This window comes from Ranitomeya imitator, chromosome 2 (assembly GCF_032444005.1).
Source record: "Ranitomeya imitator isolate aRanImi1 chromosome 2, aRanImi1.pri, whole genome shotgun sequence".
Taxonomy (NCBI): Eukaryota; Metazoa; Chordata; class Amphibia; order Anura; family Dendrobatidae; genus Ranitomeya; species Ranitomeya imitator.
The window spans coordinates 375,242,440-375,261,846 of NC_091283.1; the positions used below are offsets into that span (position 1 = coordinate 375,242,440).

A 19,407-nucleotide genomic window follows, 5' to 3' on the forward strand; every position below is an offset into this window, starting at 1 on the left:
AAATACATTATACAAGACAAAGATACACAGTAAAAAAAATTTCATTAAATGTAAAAGTCCTCAATCGATTGAGAAATCTATGTAAAAATACAAATAATTTCTGATCAATAACATCTATTGCACAGAACCCTAAAGACAAGTGCATACCATGGTAGTAATGTCCCCTTGTTCCCTTTCAGTTCAAGCCACGAAGAGTTAATATAAAGTGCTTAGTAAGTGCATCTGAGGTAGCTGTAGGTTAAAATATAGTACTGGCAAGCTCCAGTATATAATGTTTTGCACACTCAACTATGCACGTGTGGAGACAATATTATATACTCTAGATGTGGGTTGCGACAAAAAAGGGGGAGAAAAAATGTGACACAATGTTTTTACCTGAAGTTATCAGTGATTTAAGTCAAACACTCCGGTCCTTCTGCCCCGACGCGCACGTTTCGCCCTGCTTCTTCGGCAGCAAGTCCCATCAGCCGCTGCCTCTGTTATCAGTTGAATATAACTCTCATTATTCTCCCCTGCTTGCACTGATCGCCGGCAGAGCAGGAGAAAATTATGAAAGCTGTCTTAAGTATCCGGCATCGGGGACCCGCAATTACTGTATCGCTGCTTTTCAGGCAGGGGTATTTCCAGTTGTTTCACAGCAAAAAAATGTGCCATACCTATGGGTAAAATAGAGAATACAAAACCTACCATTACCTCACGTTTCCCTTTATTTTCATCAGTAATTGTGTTATTACATGGGGTCTTTATATTACACCATCATCTTCTTCCCCTTCAGGTTCTTACAATATTGGACCCCTCAGTGGAGATCATCTATATATGAGAATTTTCCTGATTGACCCATCAAGGATGGATAGGGACAGGGACGAGATGGCAGAGAGGATATTACACCTCACCCTAGAGATCCTCTTCCGGCTTACTGGAGAGGTGAGAGATTCTGATGACGTCACATTACACCATTCTTATCTATGGGAATAATAGATGGACAGAACTGGAGAGGTGAGGACTCTGGAAATGTCTGTAGTGAGATTTATTACTGTGTCTCTCCAAAACCAGGATTACACAGTAGTGAAGAAGACCTCTATTGAGCACTGTCAGGCCCCTGTGTCTGAGGGATGTGGAAGACCCCTGAGCCCAAACACAAGGCCTCCACCTCACCACCTGATACAGGAGGACATCAATGACCAGAAGATCATAGAACTTGCCTACAAAATAATAGAGCTGCTGACTGTAGAGGTGACACTACTGGGAATATTGGGACATTATACAGTAACGCTATGAAGAGATCAAGGGATGACGGTATCATTGTATGTGTCAGGTTCCTATAAGGTGTCAGGATGTCGCCATCTATTTCTCCATGGAGGAGTGGGAGTATTTAGAAGGACACAGAGATCTCTACAAGGATGTCATGATGGAGGTTCCCCAGCCCCTAAATTCTCCAGGTAATAGACAGGACTAAATATACATAACCTATAATTATTTGTATGTAAAGAAGGAATTTAGCCCCTGTATGTGTTTCCTCCAGTTCTGTCTAGCAGGAGGACAACACCAGAGAGAAATCTCAGTCCACTTCTTCCACAGGACTGTAAACTGGAAAATCCAAATGTTCCTCAGGATCATCAGGTAGATGCAGTGAAGGTGTCAAGAAATTACATCCTGATTGGTTAAAAGTCCTTTGTAATGTTGTTTTTTCATACCCATAAATAGCATAAAAATGAATACATGTTAGCAATTGAATCTTTTCAAAACTAATTTTTATAATAGTCCACCTTCGGGGGCACCGTCATGTGGTCATGAAGGACAAGAGACCTCTGATATAGTAATTTGAAAAGGTTATAGCAAGTTGTGTCCTAGAAGAAGGTGAACAAAAAGCCAAACTTGAGTTGTCAGTGGGTTACTGAGTACACAAATTGATAGCCAAAGCCACCCTCCACTCAAAATAACCATATCATATGTGTGTGGCAGAAACTTAACTTTCTCCACTAATACAATTTGTAGCATGACTAGCCAAAATGACTATAATTATTATTATTATTATAAATGTGTATGATGTACTTGAGTTCTTATTGAGCCATCCTCACATAACTATGTCTAACTCCTTAGAATCCTGTAGACTTTTATTTGAAGCTACTACTGCTGTCATTTTATTTTTGGACGTCTTGCTAATTAATGTTCTTTTCTGGTCACTCAAAAGAATTTCATTTGACTTCTCTTTTTTGTTTGTGACTTTTACAATATTTGTTTCAGGGTGAAGATCTGACCCATATTAATACTACAGAGACATATGTGAGAGAAGATGAGCAGCTTAAAGAGGAGAATCCTACAGATAACCACTCAGGTGAGTAGTGACCACTAGAAGTCATTTATTTACCCTCTCATTGGAAGCTCCAATTTTGTGCAGATTTGTACACTCTGTAATCTGTCAGTGTCCCTGCAATGTAATTCTGAAACTGGATGGGGTTATATACGACTTTACTGGTTACAAATTATCTTTTTGGTACCTGTTGTGTCTCGCTGGCTGTGTTGTTGGCCATGTTTCCATTTTTACTCTCTTGTTGACAACCTTTGGCTCAATTCCTGACTAAATCACTAATGGCACTATTATATTACTACATTGGATATAATGGCGTGGGTTGTTTACTGCAGTAAACATGCAAGTTAATCATAAAGTTCAGCAGATTTCTTAGTGCTCGTTCAGACATCAGTTTTTCATGTATGAGTTGTATCCGTGTTTTCACAGATAGCCGTCGTAATAGTTATAGTCTATGGGGCTGTTCAAATGTTCGTGAACTTTTGTCATCCGAGTGGTCTGCACCAAAACAGTGAGACATCTTGTCACGTGTTTACCGTGACAAACAGGAGCCAGAAGACCACAGCGTCTGATTTCTCCTACTCCTGCACTGATTAGAAGCACTTCACCGTCATCTTAAACCTTGTAAATTTCTTTTAGCAGTGCAGGGGTTAATCTCAGTTGAGAGCTCCTGGAAGCTTTCCTGTGTTAAGACATTCAGCTGTGCACTGTTAGCCACTCCCATCTTCTATATAAACTGGGTCCTGGCTGGCACTCATTGTCAGAGTTAGCTTTTGCTGCATGGCTGGAGGTTGTTGGTGGCTATTATTGGAGAAGGCCTTTGATGGATTTATCTGTGACTGTTGCTAGGTTTTAGGTGTTTGATTATTCCCTTTCTTCTCCTACTTTAACCCCATCCTCCACTCCTACCTTTGTTGTTTATGTGTGTGTATTTGTATGATTGGTATTATCCTTTATCCCTATTCGTATTACCTTGTTAGTCTGGATTGGTGTATTACGGTACACTACTACTCCCCTCTTCCCTGGGTGGGGAAAGGGAACAGACTGAGTGCCGATTCAGGAGCTAAGGCAAGGTACGTGGCCCCAGCGTCTTCACTATCAGAAGTAATCCTGAGAACAGGGCAAGCTAGAGCGCCCCTAGCATTAGGGACAGGAAAGGAGCCCCCTGACAGAGTCGTGACACATGTCTAATTTTGATCTAAGTCCCGGATCAAACTCACCAGTGTTACTCTATGGGTCCGTAAAAAACTGTACAGCCCTAGGATGCCGTCTGTTTTCCACTCTATAATCATATTGGTTTGATAGGAAAAGCGTGAGAAAACTTCTTATATTAAAACAAAAATAACTATTGAAACTCTAGCACATGGACCAAACCCTAATGAAAATGTGATCCCAAACACTGATAAAAATAGGTCAGTTTTTCTGGCGTATGAGAAAAATTACTAATGTCTGAATGAGGCATTAGCATCTCCACCTCTGTCTGTCAATCTAGTGAACACCAACGGAATACGGTTTAGGAAATACAAGTTTTCTATACATGATCCTAATGTAACCAGGCTATGTCCAAAAACACTGTAAATATTACTCACTTAACTTAATACAAAAATAGATAAAACCCACTGGCGCTCTCAGGTAAAGAGTATAGGCTAGAGCCGCTGGTATCTAGACAGATTCTGTGCCTGTTCTGTCAAAGTGAACGTACAGATGTATAATAGGTATTAAGATACCTCGATATAGCCCTGGATAACCAATCTCTATGCGTACAATCTTAGGTGAACTCTAGGAGCAAATGGGGTGATAGCATACAGAAATATATGGTTGGGTGGCCCCCTGGTTATGCATATAGATCCATAAGTTTGCAGTCTCCAGTGAGTAAAACGGTGATCATATGTAGCCTACTTGAATAGCGATGAGCACGATACACGTGCTGGAAGTCCAGTGGTGGTGCAGGATTCATGTGGAGGGTGGGGCGGCAGGAGACCTGGAGAGCGTCCTCCCATGGCTGAAGCTTCCCTTCATTCCCTCCGTGTATCGAAGCAGGAGACCGGCGGTGAATTCCGACCTGGAAGCGCCGCCCTGCAGTGGCGAGGTTGACAGGCGGCGTGGTCCGGGTGACGTCACCAGAACTAAGAGACTGGTGCGCGGGAGGGCCAGTAAACCGACGCATTTCAAAGGACTCAGTCCTTCTTCATCAGGGTTGCTGTCTGTACCTTGGACCTGACTATTTATGTACACATACACCCCCCCCATTTTACTTCAGTGTCCTACTGATTACGCCGATACCTTTTGTTGTGTTATGCACCTGGATTTATTGAGATGATTGGAAAGTCTGCATATTGAATAATATGTATGTGTGCCAGAAAAAAAAAAAAAGAGTATGAATTTAATGGAAAAATAACTGTGCGCCCTTGCAAATCAACCTTCATAATTCAGTGCTCAAACTGCATATGTTGGTTGTAAGGCCAGCGGTAGTGTTTGTCTCCCCATACTCTGAAGTGACCAATACTTAAAAAATGTTTCAAACATGTAGGCGTGTGTTGAAAGTGCATTTCATAGAAATAAATATTGGTAGTGCAAGTTAATATACTATATTTTTTATTCAAGATTACAATTTTTTTTTTTTTTAGTAAAAAATGCTCTTTTATAAAAAAAAAAAAATTAAGTTAATCAGAGGTTGTTCCGGACCCTGAGTAGTATGAGATTTGATAACTACTATAGGACGGTTATGATCCCCAAGAATCAAAAAATTAGAAAAAACGTATAATTTTTTTAAAAATAGAAAATGCTAAAAAAAAGGCATACAGCTCTATCTCATGATTAGAACCCCTAGGTGCCAAACCATCCAGTATAAATATCCATTTAGATTCAATTTGTGACATTTGTTTTAAAAAGTCACCTACCCTTATATTTTGACGGACAATTTGAATACCCCAAAAATGAACCCCTTTAGTGGATCGATTATGTTTATCCCTGAAATGGCGTGAAAGTAAAAAACATCTAATGTTAAAAATAATTAAAAAAAATAAAAAATCATTTTATACTCACCTTCCGCCTCCTTTACCGCACCTCACGACGCTCCGGTGACCGCTCCATGCAACCGGCAGGTTCCGGTGGCAATGATGGTATGCGACAAGGACCTGCCATGACGTCACAGTCATGTGACCGTGACGTCCTCACAGGTCCTGCGTGAGAAGGACCTGCCATGATGTCACGGTCATGTGACCGCGACGTCATCACACCCTGGGACGGGAAGCTGCCACGCGGTGACAGAACTACAAGTGGCCCTCAGATCGGAAGGGGAGTATGTTTATTTTTTATTTTTTAACCTGTGACATACATGGCTGGGCAATATACTATGTAGCTGGGCAATATACTACGTGTCTGAGCAATATACTACGTGGTTCTGTGCTGTATACTACGTAACTGGGCAATATACTACATGGCTCTGTGCTGTATACTACATCGTTGTGCAATATACTACGTGGCTACGTAATATACTATGTGGCTGGGCAATATACTATGTGGCTGGACAATATACTTATATTCTAGAATACCCGATGCATTAGAATCGGGCCACCAACTATTGTGTGTATATATTGCAATCACAAATTCTTTGGTATTATCTTCATTTAATTTGTCTTAAATGAAAAAACACAAAAGAGAATGAAGCAAAAAGCAAAACATTGATCATTTAACACAAAGCTCCAAAAATGGGCCAGGTAAAAGTATTGGCACCCTCAGCCTAATACTTGGTTGCACAACCTTTAGCCGAAATAACTGCGACCAACCGCTTCCGGTAACCATCAATGAGTTTCTTACAATGCTCTGCTGGAATTTTAGACCATTCTTCTTTGGCAAACTGCTCCAGGTCCCTGATATTTAAAGGGTGCCTTCTCCAAACTGCCATTTTTAGATCTCTCCACAGGTGTTCTATGGGATTCAGGTCTGGACTCATTGCTGGCCACATTAGAAGTCTCCAGTGCTTTCTCTCAGACCATTTTCTAGTGCTTTTTGAAGTGTGTTTTGGGTCATTGTCCTGCTGGAATACCCATGACCTCTGAGGGAGACCCAGCTTGCTCACACTGGGCCCTACATTATGCTGCAAAATTTGTTGGTAGTCTTCAGATTTCATAATGCCATGCACACAGTCAAGCAGTCCAGTGCCAGAGGCAGCAAACCAACCCCAAAACATCAGGGAACCTCTGCCATGTTTGACTGTAGGGACCGTGTTCTTTTCTTTGAATGCCTCTTTTTTTCTCCTGTAAACTCTATGTTGATGCCTTTGCCCAAAAAGCTCTACGTTTGTCTCATCTGACCAGAGAACATTCTTCCAAAACGTTTTAGGCTTTTTCAGGTAAGTTTTGGCAAACTCCAGCCTGGCTTTTTTGTCTCGGGGTAAGAAGTGGGGTCTCCCTGGGTCTCCTACCATACAGTCCCTTTTCATTCAGACGCCGACGGATAGTACGGGTTGACACTTTTGTACCCTCGGACTGCAGGGCAGCTTGAACTTGTTTGGATGTTAGTCTAGGTTCTTTATCCAACATCCGCACAATCTTGCGCTGAAATCTCTTGTCATTTTTTTCTTTTCCATCCACATCTAGGGAGGCTAGCCACAGTGCCATGGGCTTTAAACTTCTTGATGACACTGAGGACAGTAGACACAGGAACATTCAGGTCTTTGGAGATGGACTTGTAGCCTTGAGATTGCTCATGCTTCCTCACAATTTGGTTTCTCAAGTCCTCAGACAGTTCTTTGGTCTTCTTTCTTTTCTCCATGCTCAATGTGATACACACAAGGACACAGGACAGAGGTTGAATCAACTTTAATCCATGTCAACTGGCTGCAAGTGTGATTTAGTTATTGCCAACACCTGTTAGGTGCCACAGGTAAGTTACAGGTGCTGTTAATAACACAAATTAGAGAAGCATCACATGATTTTTTGAATGGTGCCAATACTTTTGTCAATCACTTTTTATGTTTGGTGTGGAATTATATCCAATTTGGCTTTAGGACAATTCTTTTTGTGTTTTTTCATTTAAGACAAATTAAATGAAGATAATAATACCAAAGAATTTGTGATTGCAATCATTTTCAGGAAGAAACTGAGTATTATCTGACAGAATTGCAGGGGAGTTAATACTTTTGGCCATGACTGTATGTATATGTATGTGTGTGTATATATATATATATATATATATATATATATATATATCTAATTGCCTAGAATACTACTTCCTGCAATTTCTGCCAACTTCCGTGGCTTTGTCCGGAGCTAATGTCCGGAGATAAGTGACGTCAACAGTGTCCAGTGTCTGATTGGTTGCCGCCTGCTGCGAGCGACCAATCAGAAACGTGCCGTACTGTGACACACTCCGCCCGCCATTTTGGTGTGATTTTTTAATTTTTACCTCACAGCAAGTTTCTACTGCGTGGAGGCGGGCCCAGTGACGTTGCTCTTCAAGCTCCTGCCGAATTTCGTCAAAAAAATGATAATACCATTTACCAAAACTATATATATTTAGTTGTGAAGTGGTTCAGTGACATTTTCACACCAATTTTGAACTTTTGTTTGGTGTTTTCTCCATATACTGCCTATTATTTTTGTTCTTTCTTACTATTATTTATTAATTGTATTATTCTTACATTTGAATAAATAAAGTATATATGGATTCTAGATTCCCGATTCTTTAGAATCGGGCTGCCATCTAGTATATATACAGGTCCTTCTCAAAAAATTAGCATATAGTGTTAAATTTCATTATTTACCATAATGTAATGATTACAATTAAATTTTCATATATTATAGATTCATTATCCACCAACTGAAATTTGTCAGGTCTTTTATTGTTTTAATACTGATGATTTTGGCATACAACTCCTGATAACCCAAAAAACCTGTCTCAATAAATTAGCATATCAAGAAAAGGTTCTCTAAACGACCTATTACCCTAATCTTCTGAATCAACTAATTAACTCTAAACACATGCAAAAGATACCTGAGGCTTTTATAAACTCCCTGCCTGGTTCATTACTCAAAACCCCCATCATGGGTAAGACTAGCGACCTGACAGATGTCAAGAAGGCCATCATTGACACCCTCAAGCAAGAGGGTAAGACCCAGAAAGAAATTTCTCAACAAATAGGCTGTTCCCAGAGTGCTGTATCAAGGCACCTCAATGGTAAGTCTGTTGGAAGGAAACAATGTGGCAGAAAACGCTGTACAACGAGAAGAGGAGACCGGACCCTGAGGAAGATTGTGGAGAAGGACCGATTCCAGACCTTGGGGAACCTGAGGAAGCAGTGGACTGAGTCTGGTGTGGAAACATCCAGAGCCACCGTGCACAGGCGTGTGCAGGAAATGGGCTACAGGTGCCGCATTCCCCAGGTAAAGCCACTTTTGAACCATAAACAGCGGCAGAGGCGCCTGACCTGGGCTACAGAGAAGCAGCACTGGACTGTTGCTAAGTGGTCCCAAGTACTTTTTTCTGATGAAAGCAAATTTTGCATGTCATTCGGAAATCAAGGTGCCAGAGTCTGGAGGAAGACTGGGGAGAAGGAAATGCCAAAATGCCTGAAGTCCAGTGTCAAGTACCCACAGTCAGTGATGGTGTGGGGTGCCATGTCAGCTGCTGGTGTTGGTCCACTGTGTTTCATCAAGGGCAGGGTCAATGCAGCTAGCTATCAGGAGATTTTGGAGCACTTCATGCTTCCATCGGCTGAAATGCTTTATGGAGATGAAGATTTCATTTTTCAGCACGACCTGGCACCTGCTCACAGTGCCAAAACCACTGGTAAATGGTCTCCTGACCTGAACCCCATAGAGAATCTGTGGGATATTGTGAAGAGAAAGTTGAGAGACGCAAGACCCAACACTCTGGATGAGCTTAAGGCCGCTATTGAAGCATCCTGGGCCTCCATAACATCTCAGCAGTGTCACAGGCTGATTTCCTCCATGCCACGCCGCATTGAAGCAGTCATTTCTGCCAAAGGATTCCCGACCAAGTATTGAGTGCATAACTGAACATTATTATTTGTTGGTTTTTTGTTTGTTATTAAAAAACACTTTTATTTGATTGGATGGGTGAAATATGCTAATTTATTGAGACAGGTTTTTTGGGTTATCAGGAGTTGTATGCCAAAATCATCAGTATTAAAACAATAAAAGACCTGACAAATTTCAGTTGGTGGATAATGAATCTATAATATATGAAAGTTTAATTGTAATCATTACATTATGGTAAATAATGAAATTTAACACTATATGCTAATTTTTTGAGAAGGACCTGTATATATATATATATATATATATATATATATATATATATATATATACATATATATATATATATATATTTTAACACGTGGAATTATATACTTAACAAACAAGTGTGAAACAACTGAAAATATGAAAATATGTCTTATATTCTAGGTTCTTCAAAGTAGCCACCTTTTGCTTTGATGACTGCTTTGCACACTCTTGGTATTCTCTTGATGAGCTCCTCTTGCTGGTGGACGTCTCAGCCAAAGAGTCTGCAATAGCATCAGTATACCCAATAGGTCTACTTTGCTCTTCAAGCAATTCATAGCCACGTCCCACAAAAGCATCTCCACAGATGAACCCCAAGCTGTGCTCAGAATGACTGTGGCAGCTCAATTGAAGTGCCCTTTCTGATCCACTGCTATCACCCATCTCTTTCTTGTGATCAATAATGTCTGTGCGAAATATATCAGTCTGTGTTGAGCTATTATTCTTTAGGTTCCTGTTATTCTGGGCTTGAATGGTTGGAGGAAGAATGCAACAAGATTCCTTCAGGTTTTCAAAGAGGTTTTGTCCACTCCAAGATGTAGTGGGTGGAAAGACCTATAAGAAAATCATGATTAACTTTGAGCTTGGTATAAGCTTGCGCTTAAAATAGGACGAGTGAAATCCGATAAAAAATCAAAACCAATTTAATTCAATGTGGCAGAGCAGATTAGTGTATTTTTTTCACCGGGTGCCCGGTGAACCCCCGCTGTGACTGTGCATATTCAAGCTGCTACCAGAGAGCTGAACCCCCTACAATATATAGTTAAGGGTCCAGTGTGTAAATAATCTACTGTATAATTGTCTAAGGGTCGCTTCCGTCTGTCTGTCTTTCTGTCTGTCTGTCACGGATATTCATTGGTCGCGGCCTCTGTCTGTCATGGAAATCCAAGTCGCTGATTGGTTGCGGCAAAACAGTCATGACCAATCAGCGACGGGCACAGTCCGGAAGAAAATGGCCGTTCCTTACTCCTCGCAGTCAGTGCCCAGCGCTCGCATACTCCCCTCCAGTCACCGCTCACACAGGGTTAATGCCGGCGGTAACGGACCGTGTTATGCCGTGGGTAACGCACTCCGCAACCGCTGCTATTAACCCTGTGTGTCCCCAACCTTTTACTATTGATGCTGCCTATGCAGGAGACGTGTAGTGGGCCAAATGAAGGCAACAACCCAACAAGTGTTTAACTCCGGGCACAGGTCACACTGAACAATCTGGAGAATCCACTCCGTTCTCTACAAATCTCACAAAAAGACTGCTTAGCGAAGTCTCCATACAGAGAGAGACTCCAGCATGTCTCTCTCTCTCAGCAACAGTTCACATTTTGGCTGATCAATCACCAGCAGCACACTCGACCCTGGTCCATCCAGTAGACTGTCACTTTCTCAGGAGACTGCCACTCCATGAGTCTACTTCCTGCTTCTTAGAGATATACACACACAAATATATATTTAGTTACTTAGGGGTTCTATCAAGCCACAAGAGAAGGCAATAACCTTTTTTTTAGATTCCCAAGTGCCTCAATATTGATGATAACAGCCACAATTTGTTATTGCAAATTCTCATATGAAGTTTGTGGTGCTGTTTTTATGCAGAATTTTAACTCAAAGCCATGAGTAGATGATTATTGAAGGAAAAAACCTACAAAAAATGAAGTACTGGTAAAATTCATAATGTTTATCGGTAATACATAAAAAATCAAGAATAATATTTTTTAAAATGACACAAAATAATAATTCTAATATTTCTTTGCACAGCACTTTATTCACCAATTATGTATATGTTCATCCATTAATGCTCTTCATTTGATATTTATTTAACTGTTTGGGCATTTCACATATTTTATTTTTCATTATATATATTTTTTATCATCTGTATGGTCACACACTGGCAATTTCTCTTGTTTTTCATCTCCTCAATTTTTTTGTGTAATTTTAAAAAATATTATTCTTGATTTTTTTTTTTTTTTCATGTCTTAGGCTGGTTTCACATTTGCGGTTGTGTTCGCAGCGTTTGTGCCGCAATTTTCCGCATGCGTCGTGTATTCCTATCTTTAACATTAGGGATGCAGGTGTCTGCGATTGGTTGCGTTTTGCCGCGTTTGACGACGCATGCGTCGTTTTGTCGTCTGCGGTTTGGCGCAGTAAACACTACATGTAATAATTTTAGAGGCGTCAATTTGCCGCCTAGAAACGTATGCGGTTGTTAGCGGAAGGAATGCGGCAAAAAAACACATTGCTGTCTATGTGAACGCATGCGTTGCACTACAGGAAAACATGTCTATACACTGATTAGCCACCCCCCACATACAAACTGATAAGAGGAGGGGGTGGGCATTTGCAGGTCACTATACAGCAGACTGGGAAGCAGACCAGACAGAGGAAAGCACCTTGGCGGAAACAAGACTCTGAACAATGTGAGTATATCCTAGCCAATGTCTGTATTTTCTATTTTCTGTCTCTATATGTCCTAATTTCAGTCATTTTTTTTCTTTCTGCATGTATCAGAATGTCATCTTCTTCTGAGGAGGAGCAACATCCTGGGCCTGCACAAGGGGAAAATGTCAGTGAAGTGAGTACTCACCTCTTCAGATTGGTAAGTATTCACTGTCACATCTACACGTGTCAAATTAATTTTTTTCCTTTTTTTAGAGCAGTTCTTCCACTGTGGCAGAGGCTGAGCAGGAGCAGCGTTGAGACGCTCGGGTAGCAAGGCGGCAGTTTATTGTATCTTGACTTTACTATTCTTGAATGTTCATTTCTTTACTTTCCTCTTTCTTTACCTTTTTATTCTTGATTCCTTTTTTTTTTTTCTTGACTTTCAATATTCATGCCTGTTTTCTGTCTCTGTTTTCTTTCTTTTCCTTATGTTAATCTCTCCAACATTAATGTCTTTATTTATTTTTTAGGTTCCAGAACGGGCTGAGGACCTCATTGAAAATGACCTCCCAATCTCCCTGGTCATGAGTGAGTCCCGTTGTGGGACACCCAGGTTCCGCAGCACTCGGACAACGAGACGATCCGGCGGCTATGGAATGAGGTGGCCAAAGCGAAGTGGGATGGCTGGGACAACGCCCCGACTCGGGTCCAAAATGCATTTTGTAAGTAATTGCAATGTGGTGTGCTGCAGCAGTGACCTTGGCCGTGCTCACACAACTGTGTGTGATGAGAGAAACTCCTGAGAGTTTCTCTCATCACACACAGTTGTGTGATCACGGTCAAAAGCGCATTGTCTAACCATTATTTATATTTTTCAACAGTGCTCAAAGTCAAAACATGTTGGCGTTCGATGAAGGATCGCTTCAACAAGGACCTTCGTCAAGAGAGCCGGGTTACTAGTGGTTCTGGAGCAAGGATCTGCAAATACAAGTATCACCGCATCCTTGCATTTTTGAGACCGATCCTTGCCCAGAGAACGTAAGTATTTTTGTGGTGTAATGGGTTGTGTTGGATTGCCTAGTCTGTATTTTTATATTCCACAGGAGTTGGCGCTTTACTATTGTAAATGTTTTGTTTTAATGTGTTTTTTCTTCTTTTTTCACAGCACATGGAGCAGCACTCTTTACCCTGGTTCTGAAGCGGTCCTTCATCAAACAGCCACGGACCCTCTGCTGCCCAACTAATCCACCTGTCCCCCCGCTATTCCCCAGCTTCTCCCCTCTGTCAATCCCTTCACTGGCTCCCCATTGCCCAGAGACTCCAGTACAAAACTCTAACCATGACGTACAAAGCCATTCACAACCTGTCTCCTCCGTACATCTGTGACCTCGTCTCCCAGTACTTACCTACACGCAACCTCCGATCCTCACAAGATCTCCTTCTCTACTCCTAATACTTTAATCGTTACTCAGATGCATCCGCTCTTCGCCAGTCATTACACTGGCTGCCCATTCATTACAGGATACAATTCAAAGTACTTGTTATCACCCACAAAGCTCTCCACAGTGCGGCACCCCCTTACATCTCCTCCCTCATTTCTGTCTATCAGCCTAGCCGACCGCTCCACTCTGCAAATGACTTTTGGCTAACCTCTGCACTAATCCGTACCTCCCACTCCCGACTCCAAGACTTCTCCCGCGCTGCGCCAATCCTCTGGAATGCTCTACCCCAAGATATTAGGACCATCCACAACTTGCATAGTTTTAGGCGCTCGCTCAAAACACATTTGTTCAGAGGGGCCTTACCATGTTAACAAATCAAAGTCATTTCATGTTTGTGTGTGTAGCCCATTCACTATCTCCATCCTCCCCGCACCCCCTGAAGATGGCTGGACCATCATTGTAAATACATCATTGTAAATAAACACCAGTACTTTGTTTCTCCCCCACCTCATTGTAGATTGTAAGCTCTCACGAGCAGGGTCATCTTATTTTGCTTTATTGTATTTTTAACGTTGTTACCTATGACTGTTGTTTGAAACTGTTAAACTGTAAAGCGCTGCGGAATATGTTGGCGCTATATAAATAAAGATTATTATTATTTTTATTATTACTCCCCTCTTATCTCCTCTTCCCACAATCGTATACAAGATTTCTCTCGCGTATCACCCCTACTCTGGAACCCTCTACCCCAACATATCAGACTCTGGCCTACCATCGAAACTTTCAAAAAGAGCCTGAAGACCTACCTCTTCCGACAAGCCTACAACCTGCAGATCGACCAAACCGCTGCATGACCAGCTCTACCCTCGCCTACTGTATTATCACCCATCCCTTTTAGATTGTGAGCCTTTGCGGGCAGGGTCCTCTCTCCTCCTGTACCAGTTATGACTTGTATTGTTTAAGATTATTGTACTTGTTTTTATTATGTATACCCCTCCTTACATGTAAAGCGCCATGGAATAAATGGCGCTATAACAATAAATAATAATAATAATGCCGAGCTCTGCTGCATACCACTGCACGGCCACCTCCATTCCAAGCACTGCCAGACACCACTACAGCACCACCACCATGCCGAGTGCTGTTGGACAGCCCACCGCCACCACCATTACAACTGCTGCTACTGCTTGGACTTCTTCCACTGCTTCCACCATGCAGCAGCAGGACCCAGGCATGGCCTTCCGCTCCACCACCACCACAATGCAGCAGGACCCAGGCATGGCCTTCCCCACCACCATGCAGCAGCAAGTCCCTGGCATGGCCTTCCGCTTCACTACCACGATGCAGCAGGACCCAGGCATGGCTTTCCGCTCCACCACCACCACGATGCAACAGGACCCAGGCATGGCCTTCCCCCGCTCTACAAGCACAATGCACCAGCCGTACCCTGACAGGTCGCCCACCACGACCAGGCGCAACAAATGAGCCCACCGAGGCTCCCCAGACTTACACGTAGATCCCAAAAAGGGAAAAAAAAAAAAGCAGCGGACTATCTATATTCCTCCCCCCTCACCTCCGAATGTGTCTGTAATGTCAGGTTTGTCTCACCGTTCCAGTGTGTCTCAGCCCTCTCATGTGTCAAGCCCCATCCCCGAACTCCCAGACCCCATTACCTTAATTGCCCCTTCTGCCAACCCTGCGTCGTCCACACTTAGCCAGGCCTCACAGCTACACACCACCCAGTTCCGTCACTCTACCCCAACCAGGCGCAGTTAAAAAAATTTTGGGTTAAAAAATAAATAATAATGTTTTTGCCCCCAATAATGTTTGGTGATTTGTGTATTTCGCCGCCGGCAACACACACCGTGCGCTTAATAAAACACTGTGCCGCACACTTTATTTTTTGGCCAACTCATAGCTCCAGTAGTTAAGTACAATAAGTACAAGACTGCAGCTTTGTGTGTTTGGTATAGAGCTATAAAGGTGGCAAAAAAAAATATTACTTGTATTTTCTCCATAATCTCTTCAGTCTGATTAATCTGTGTCGCAGACTGAAGAGAAAATGGCGGTAATACAAATCAGAACTATAATCAACAGGTCATGTGTCAAATAGTGAGTTCATGATGCACAAAACTCTGCGTCTTGAACTCATTATTTAGGACACCTGACCTAGTGAGTAGAGAACTGCCTTGTATAATCTCCATTTTTTCTGCAGTGTACGTAATCTATTTCACACAAACCGAAGAGACGATGGGGGTCATACAAGGCATATCTATACTCACCTGAAGATGTGTCAGAAATAGTGAATTCATTAGGCTGTTATTTGTGCATCATGAATTCATTATTTATGACACCTGAGTTGATGAGTGTAGATCTGCTTTGTATTATACCTCCATCGTCTCTACAGTCTGCGTCCAACAGATACTGCAGAACAGAATCAGGACGTAATGACGTCAACTACCTTACCACTAACAACATAAGTGGTTTTTAGAGGAAACACATAGGAGACTCGGTCAAGATATCAAAACACGAAGTTTATTAACAAAAAATATTAGTAACATTTAAAACATAACTGGTACAGACCCACACCCAACAGGACATTTTACACAATATTGTCTTGCCATGCCACACATCCAAAATCTGAATCAAAATAGGCAGCAAATTGGTCCCGCATGTTGCCAACTTCAACAGTAGACCGCAGTGGGTGATGCTGGTAATCTGGCAATGAGTTTGCAACTGGTTCATGCAGTTCAATGTTGGGTCGCTCCTTTGCCATTATGTAATTGTGGAGAACCACACAGGATTTGACAACCTCATCGACTGTCTCCATTTTTAGATTAATGGCTGTCCCAAGAATGCGCCATTTTGAGACTAGAATCCCAAAGGTACACTCTACTGTTCTTCGGGCCCTGGTCATTCTGTAGTTATAAATCCTTTTAGTGTGGTTCAAGTCCCGACTGGAATATGACTTCAGTAGGTTTTCACACATCTGAAAGGCCTCATCCCCAACCATAACAAATGGCATCGGTGGGCCATGAGTGTTGGGGAGAGGTTGTGGCAGTGGAAAATTAAACTTTTTGCCATACACACGTTGGCCCATATCCGAGTTTTTGAAAGTCTGTGAGTCATTGCCACGGCCAAAAGCTCCAATGTCCACGGCGATGAAGCGAAAGTCCGCATTTGCTATTGCCATGAACACAACAGAAAAATATTTTTTGTAGTTGAAGTACTCCGATCCAGTTCTGGCTGGTTTGATAATGTGTATGTGCTTTCCATCCGCCGCTCCCAAACAGTTGGGGAAATCACACACTCCGGAATTTTTCTACTATTTCCATCCACATGTCCTCCGTGGGTAGGGGTATAAATTCATCACGGAGAACGTTCCACAAAGCAGGTGTCCGCAACTATTCCAGACAGGGTGGAAATTCCAAGCCAGTACTGAAAGTGGAGGGATGATAAGCTCTCTCCTGTTGCCAGAAATCTGAAATAAAATAAAAAATAAAATTAAAATCAATTCCATTTATGGTGGTGTTTAGCTAAAGACATAAAGGAAAATACAAATAATACATGGCAGACCAACAATAATTATGACTGGCATTTGTTTAGAATTATTACGTACCTTAATGTAACCAGGAGACGTTCCTCTGCTGGAATCACTCTACGGAGCTGGGTACCCTGTCTCCGGATGGCTCCTTGGACACGACCAAGCAAATCCCGGAAAGAGTCTTGAGACATCCTGGTATATTCGGGGAATTTGTCCGGGTTGGCATTAAGCTCGCCATATAGCGTGTGATAGGCTCCACGGCTCTCCCGGAGTTCAATAATAGGGTGTCTCCAAAAAACGCCAACGCCATGTCCTTCTCTGTCGTTCTCTATTTCTTTGTTGCTCCCAAGCAAACAAACAGGCAAGAAACAGCTTGATGTTTAAATCCAGGTTGAAATAAAAGCTCTCCATGCGAAGATCCATCATGACACAGGATACAGTAGCAAAATCTGATAGATTTCAGCAGTCCAAGGGTCTATATAAAGATATCCCATAATACACGCCCACTGTAGTCCCATTGGTGGTGTCTGTTTATCTAGATTTTTCTTCTGTTAAATTTTCCACCATGCGCACAGAAAACGCAAACTCATGCAAAACGCATAAAAAAGCGTGTAAACGCCACTTTTTTTAACCGCATGCGTTACCTTATGCGTCTAAAAACGCTGCGTTTGTACGCGTTTGCATGCGGTTTTTCGTGCGTTTGAGGTTGCGGATTAAACGCTGCGGATTGTGATGCAAATATGAAACTAGCCTTACCAATAAATATTATGAGTAGAGTTGAGCAACTTACTTTTTTAGGATCGTTTCGGGTTTCACGAAACCCGACTTTCTCAAAAGTCGGGTCGGGTGAAATCGGCCGATTATTGCGAAAAGTCGTAGGTCGGCCGAAACACGAAACCCAGTGCAAGTCAATGGGGAATTAAAGTCGGCAGTGAGTGGAGGACAGGAAAACACCTACAGTGTCCATTTTAATGCCAAAAACATCAATTCATATTACTGAAGCTTGTCAATCTTAATTTACTTTATAATAATAGTTAGGCATTGAAATCAGGGGCTCATTTGGCTAAAGTTGTGGGGGGGGGGGGGCTAGGGCTGGCTCAAGATTTTCGTGGGCCCGGGAAACGCGGAATACGTCACGTCGGTGGAGCAGGGAGAAGTAAGTATTTTAACTTTGCAAGTGCTGCGATCCTGAGCAAGCGGGGGGGGGGCCACTAGTTGACACTGGCACAGGCCCCCTCATAGTACGACGGTGTGTTTGATGGCGGGCGGCGACTCCCACTGCCAGAGACACTTTTGCATACTATGAGGGGCCCTGTGCCAGTGCCAACGAGTATGTTCCCCCCACCACCTGATGAAGGAACCTGCACTTTCATCTGCACCTTCCTCTTTGTCCCCTTGTAAGGTGGTATAGTATGCGGGAAGGGGAACCTGACTTTCAGCAGCGTCAGATTCTGGCTGTGTAGAGTGCAAGGGGAATGTAGTGGTCTGGGTCAATGTACCTGCAGACTCATCTAGCAGTGGCTGGCCAATGGGCAGGATGAGGAGGAAACACAGATATAGGCCCAAATAATAAAGTAGGCTAAATGCAGTTCAAAATTGGTAACAGGACTAAACAGGCGGCATTGCTTTGTTCAGTGGAGGACAACTGTAATGAGTGGCAGACACAGTTAGTAGGCCCAAATAATAAAGTAGGCTAAATGTAGTTCAAAATTGGTAACAGGAGTAAACAGGTGGCTTAGCTTTGTTCAGTGGCGGAGAAAAGCAAGGAGCGGCAGACACCGTTAGTAAGTCCAACCAAACAAGTAGGCCAAATGCAGTTTAATATCTGAAACAGGATGAAAATTGAGGCTCAGCTTTGTTCAGTGGAGGAGAAAAGCAAGGAGCGGCAGACACCATTAGTAGGCCCAACCAAACAAGTAGACCAAATGCAGTCTAATATCCGAAACAGGATGAAAATTGAGGCTCAGCTTTGTACAGTGGAGGAGAACAACACGCAGCGGCAGACACCATTAGTAGGCCCAACCAGACAAGTAGGTCAAATGCAGTTTAATATCTGAAACAGGATGAAAATAGAGGCTCAGCTTTGTTCAGTGGAGGAGAAAAGCAAGGAGCGGTAGACACCGTTAGTAGGCCCAACCAAACAAGTAGGCCAAATGCAGTTTAATATCCGAAACAGGATGAAAATTGAGGCTCAGCTTTGTACAGTGGAAGAGAAAAGCAAAGAGCGGCAGACACCGTTAGTAGGCCCAACCAAACAAGTAGGCCAAATGCAGTTTAATATCCAAAACAGGATGAAAATTGAGGCTCAGCTTTGTACAGTGGAGGAGAACAACAAGCAGCGGCAGACACCGTTAGTAGGCCCAACCAAACAAGTAAGCCAAATGCAGTTTAATATCCGAAACAGGATGAAAATTGAGGCTCAGCTTTGTACAG

General features: G+C 42.5%; 1 protein-coding gene across 1 annotated transcript in view; it reads left to right on the plus strand.

The window, feature by feature from the left end:
- Nucleotides 1-821: 821 nt before the first annotated feature.
- The window catches only part of LOC138664026 (oocyte zinc finger protein XlCOF22-like), a 33,850-nt gene continuing 15,264 nt past the window's right edge, over nucleotides 822-19,407 (plus strand). The window contains exons 1-5 of the mRNA XM_069750432.1: nucleotides 822-924; nucleotides 1,054-1,233; nucleotides 1,316-1,439; nucleotides 1,523-1,620; nucleotides 2,245-2,335. Of these exons, the coding sequence (XP_069606533.1) occupies nucleotides 847-924; nucleotides 1,054-1,233; nucleotides 1,316-1,439; nucleotides 1,523-1,620; nucleotides 2,245-2,335 (571 nt within the window). The 5' untranslated portion in view covers nucleotides 822-846. The remainder of the gene's footprint in view (nucleotides 925-1,053; nucleotides 1,234-1,315; nucleotides 1,440-1,522; nucleotides 1,621-2,244; nucleotides 2,336-19,407) is intronic.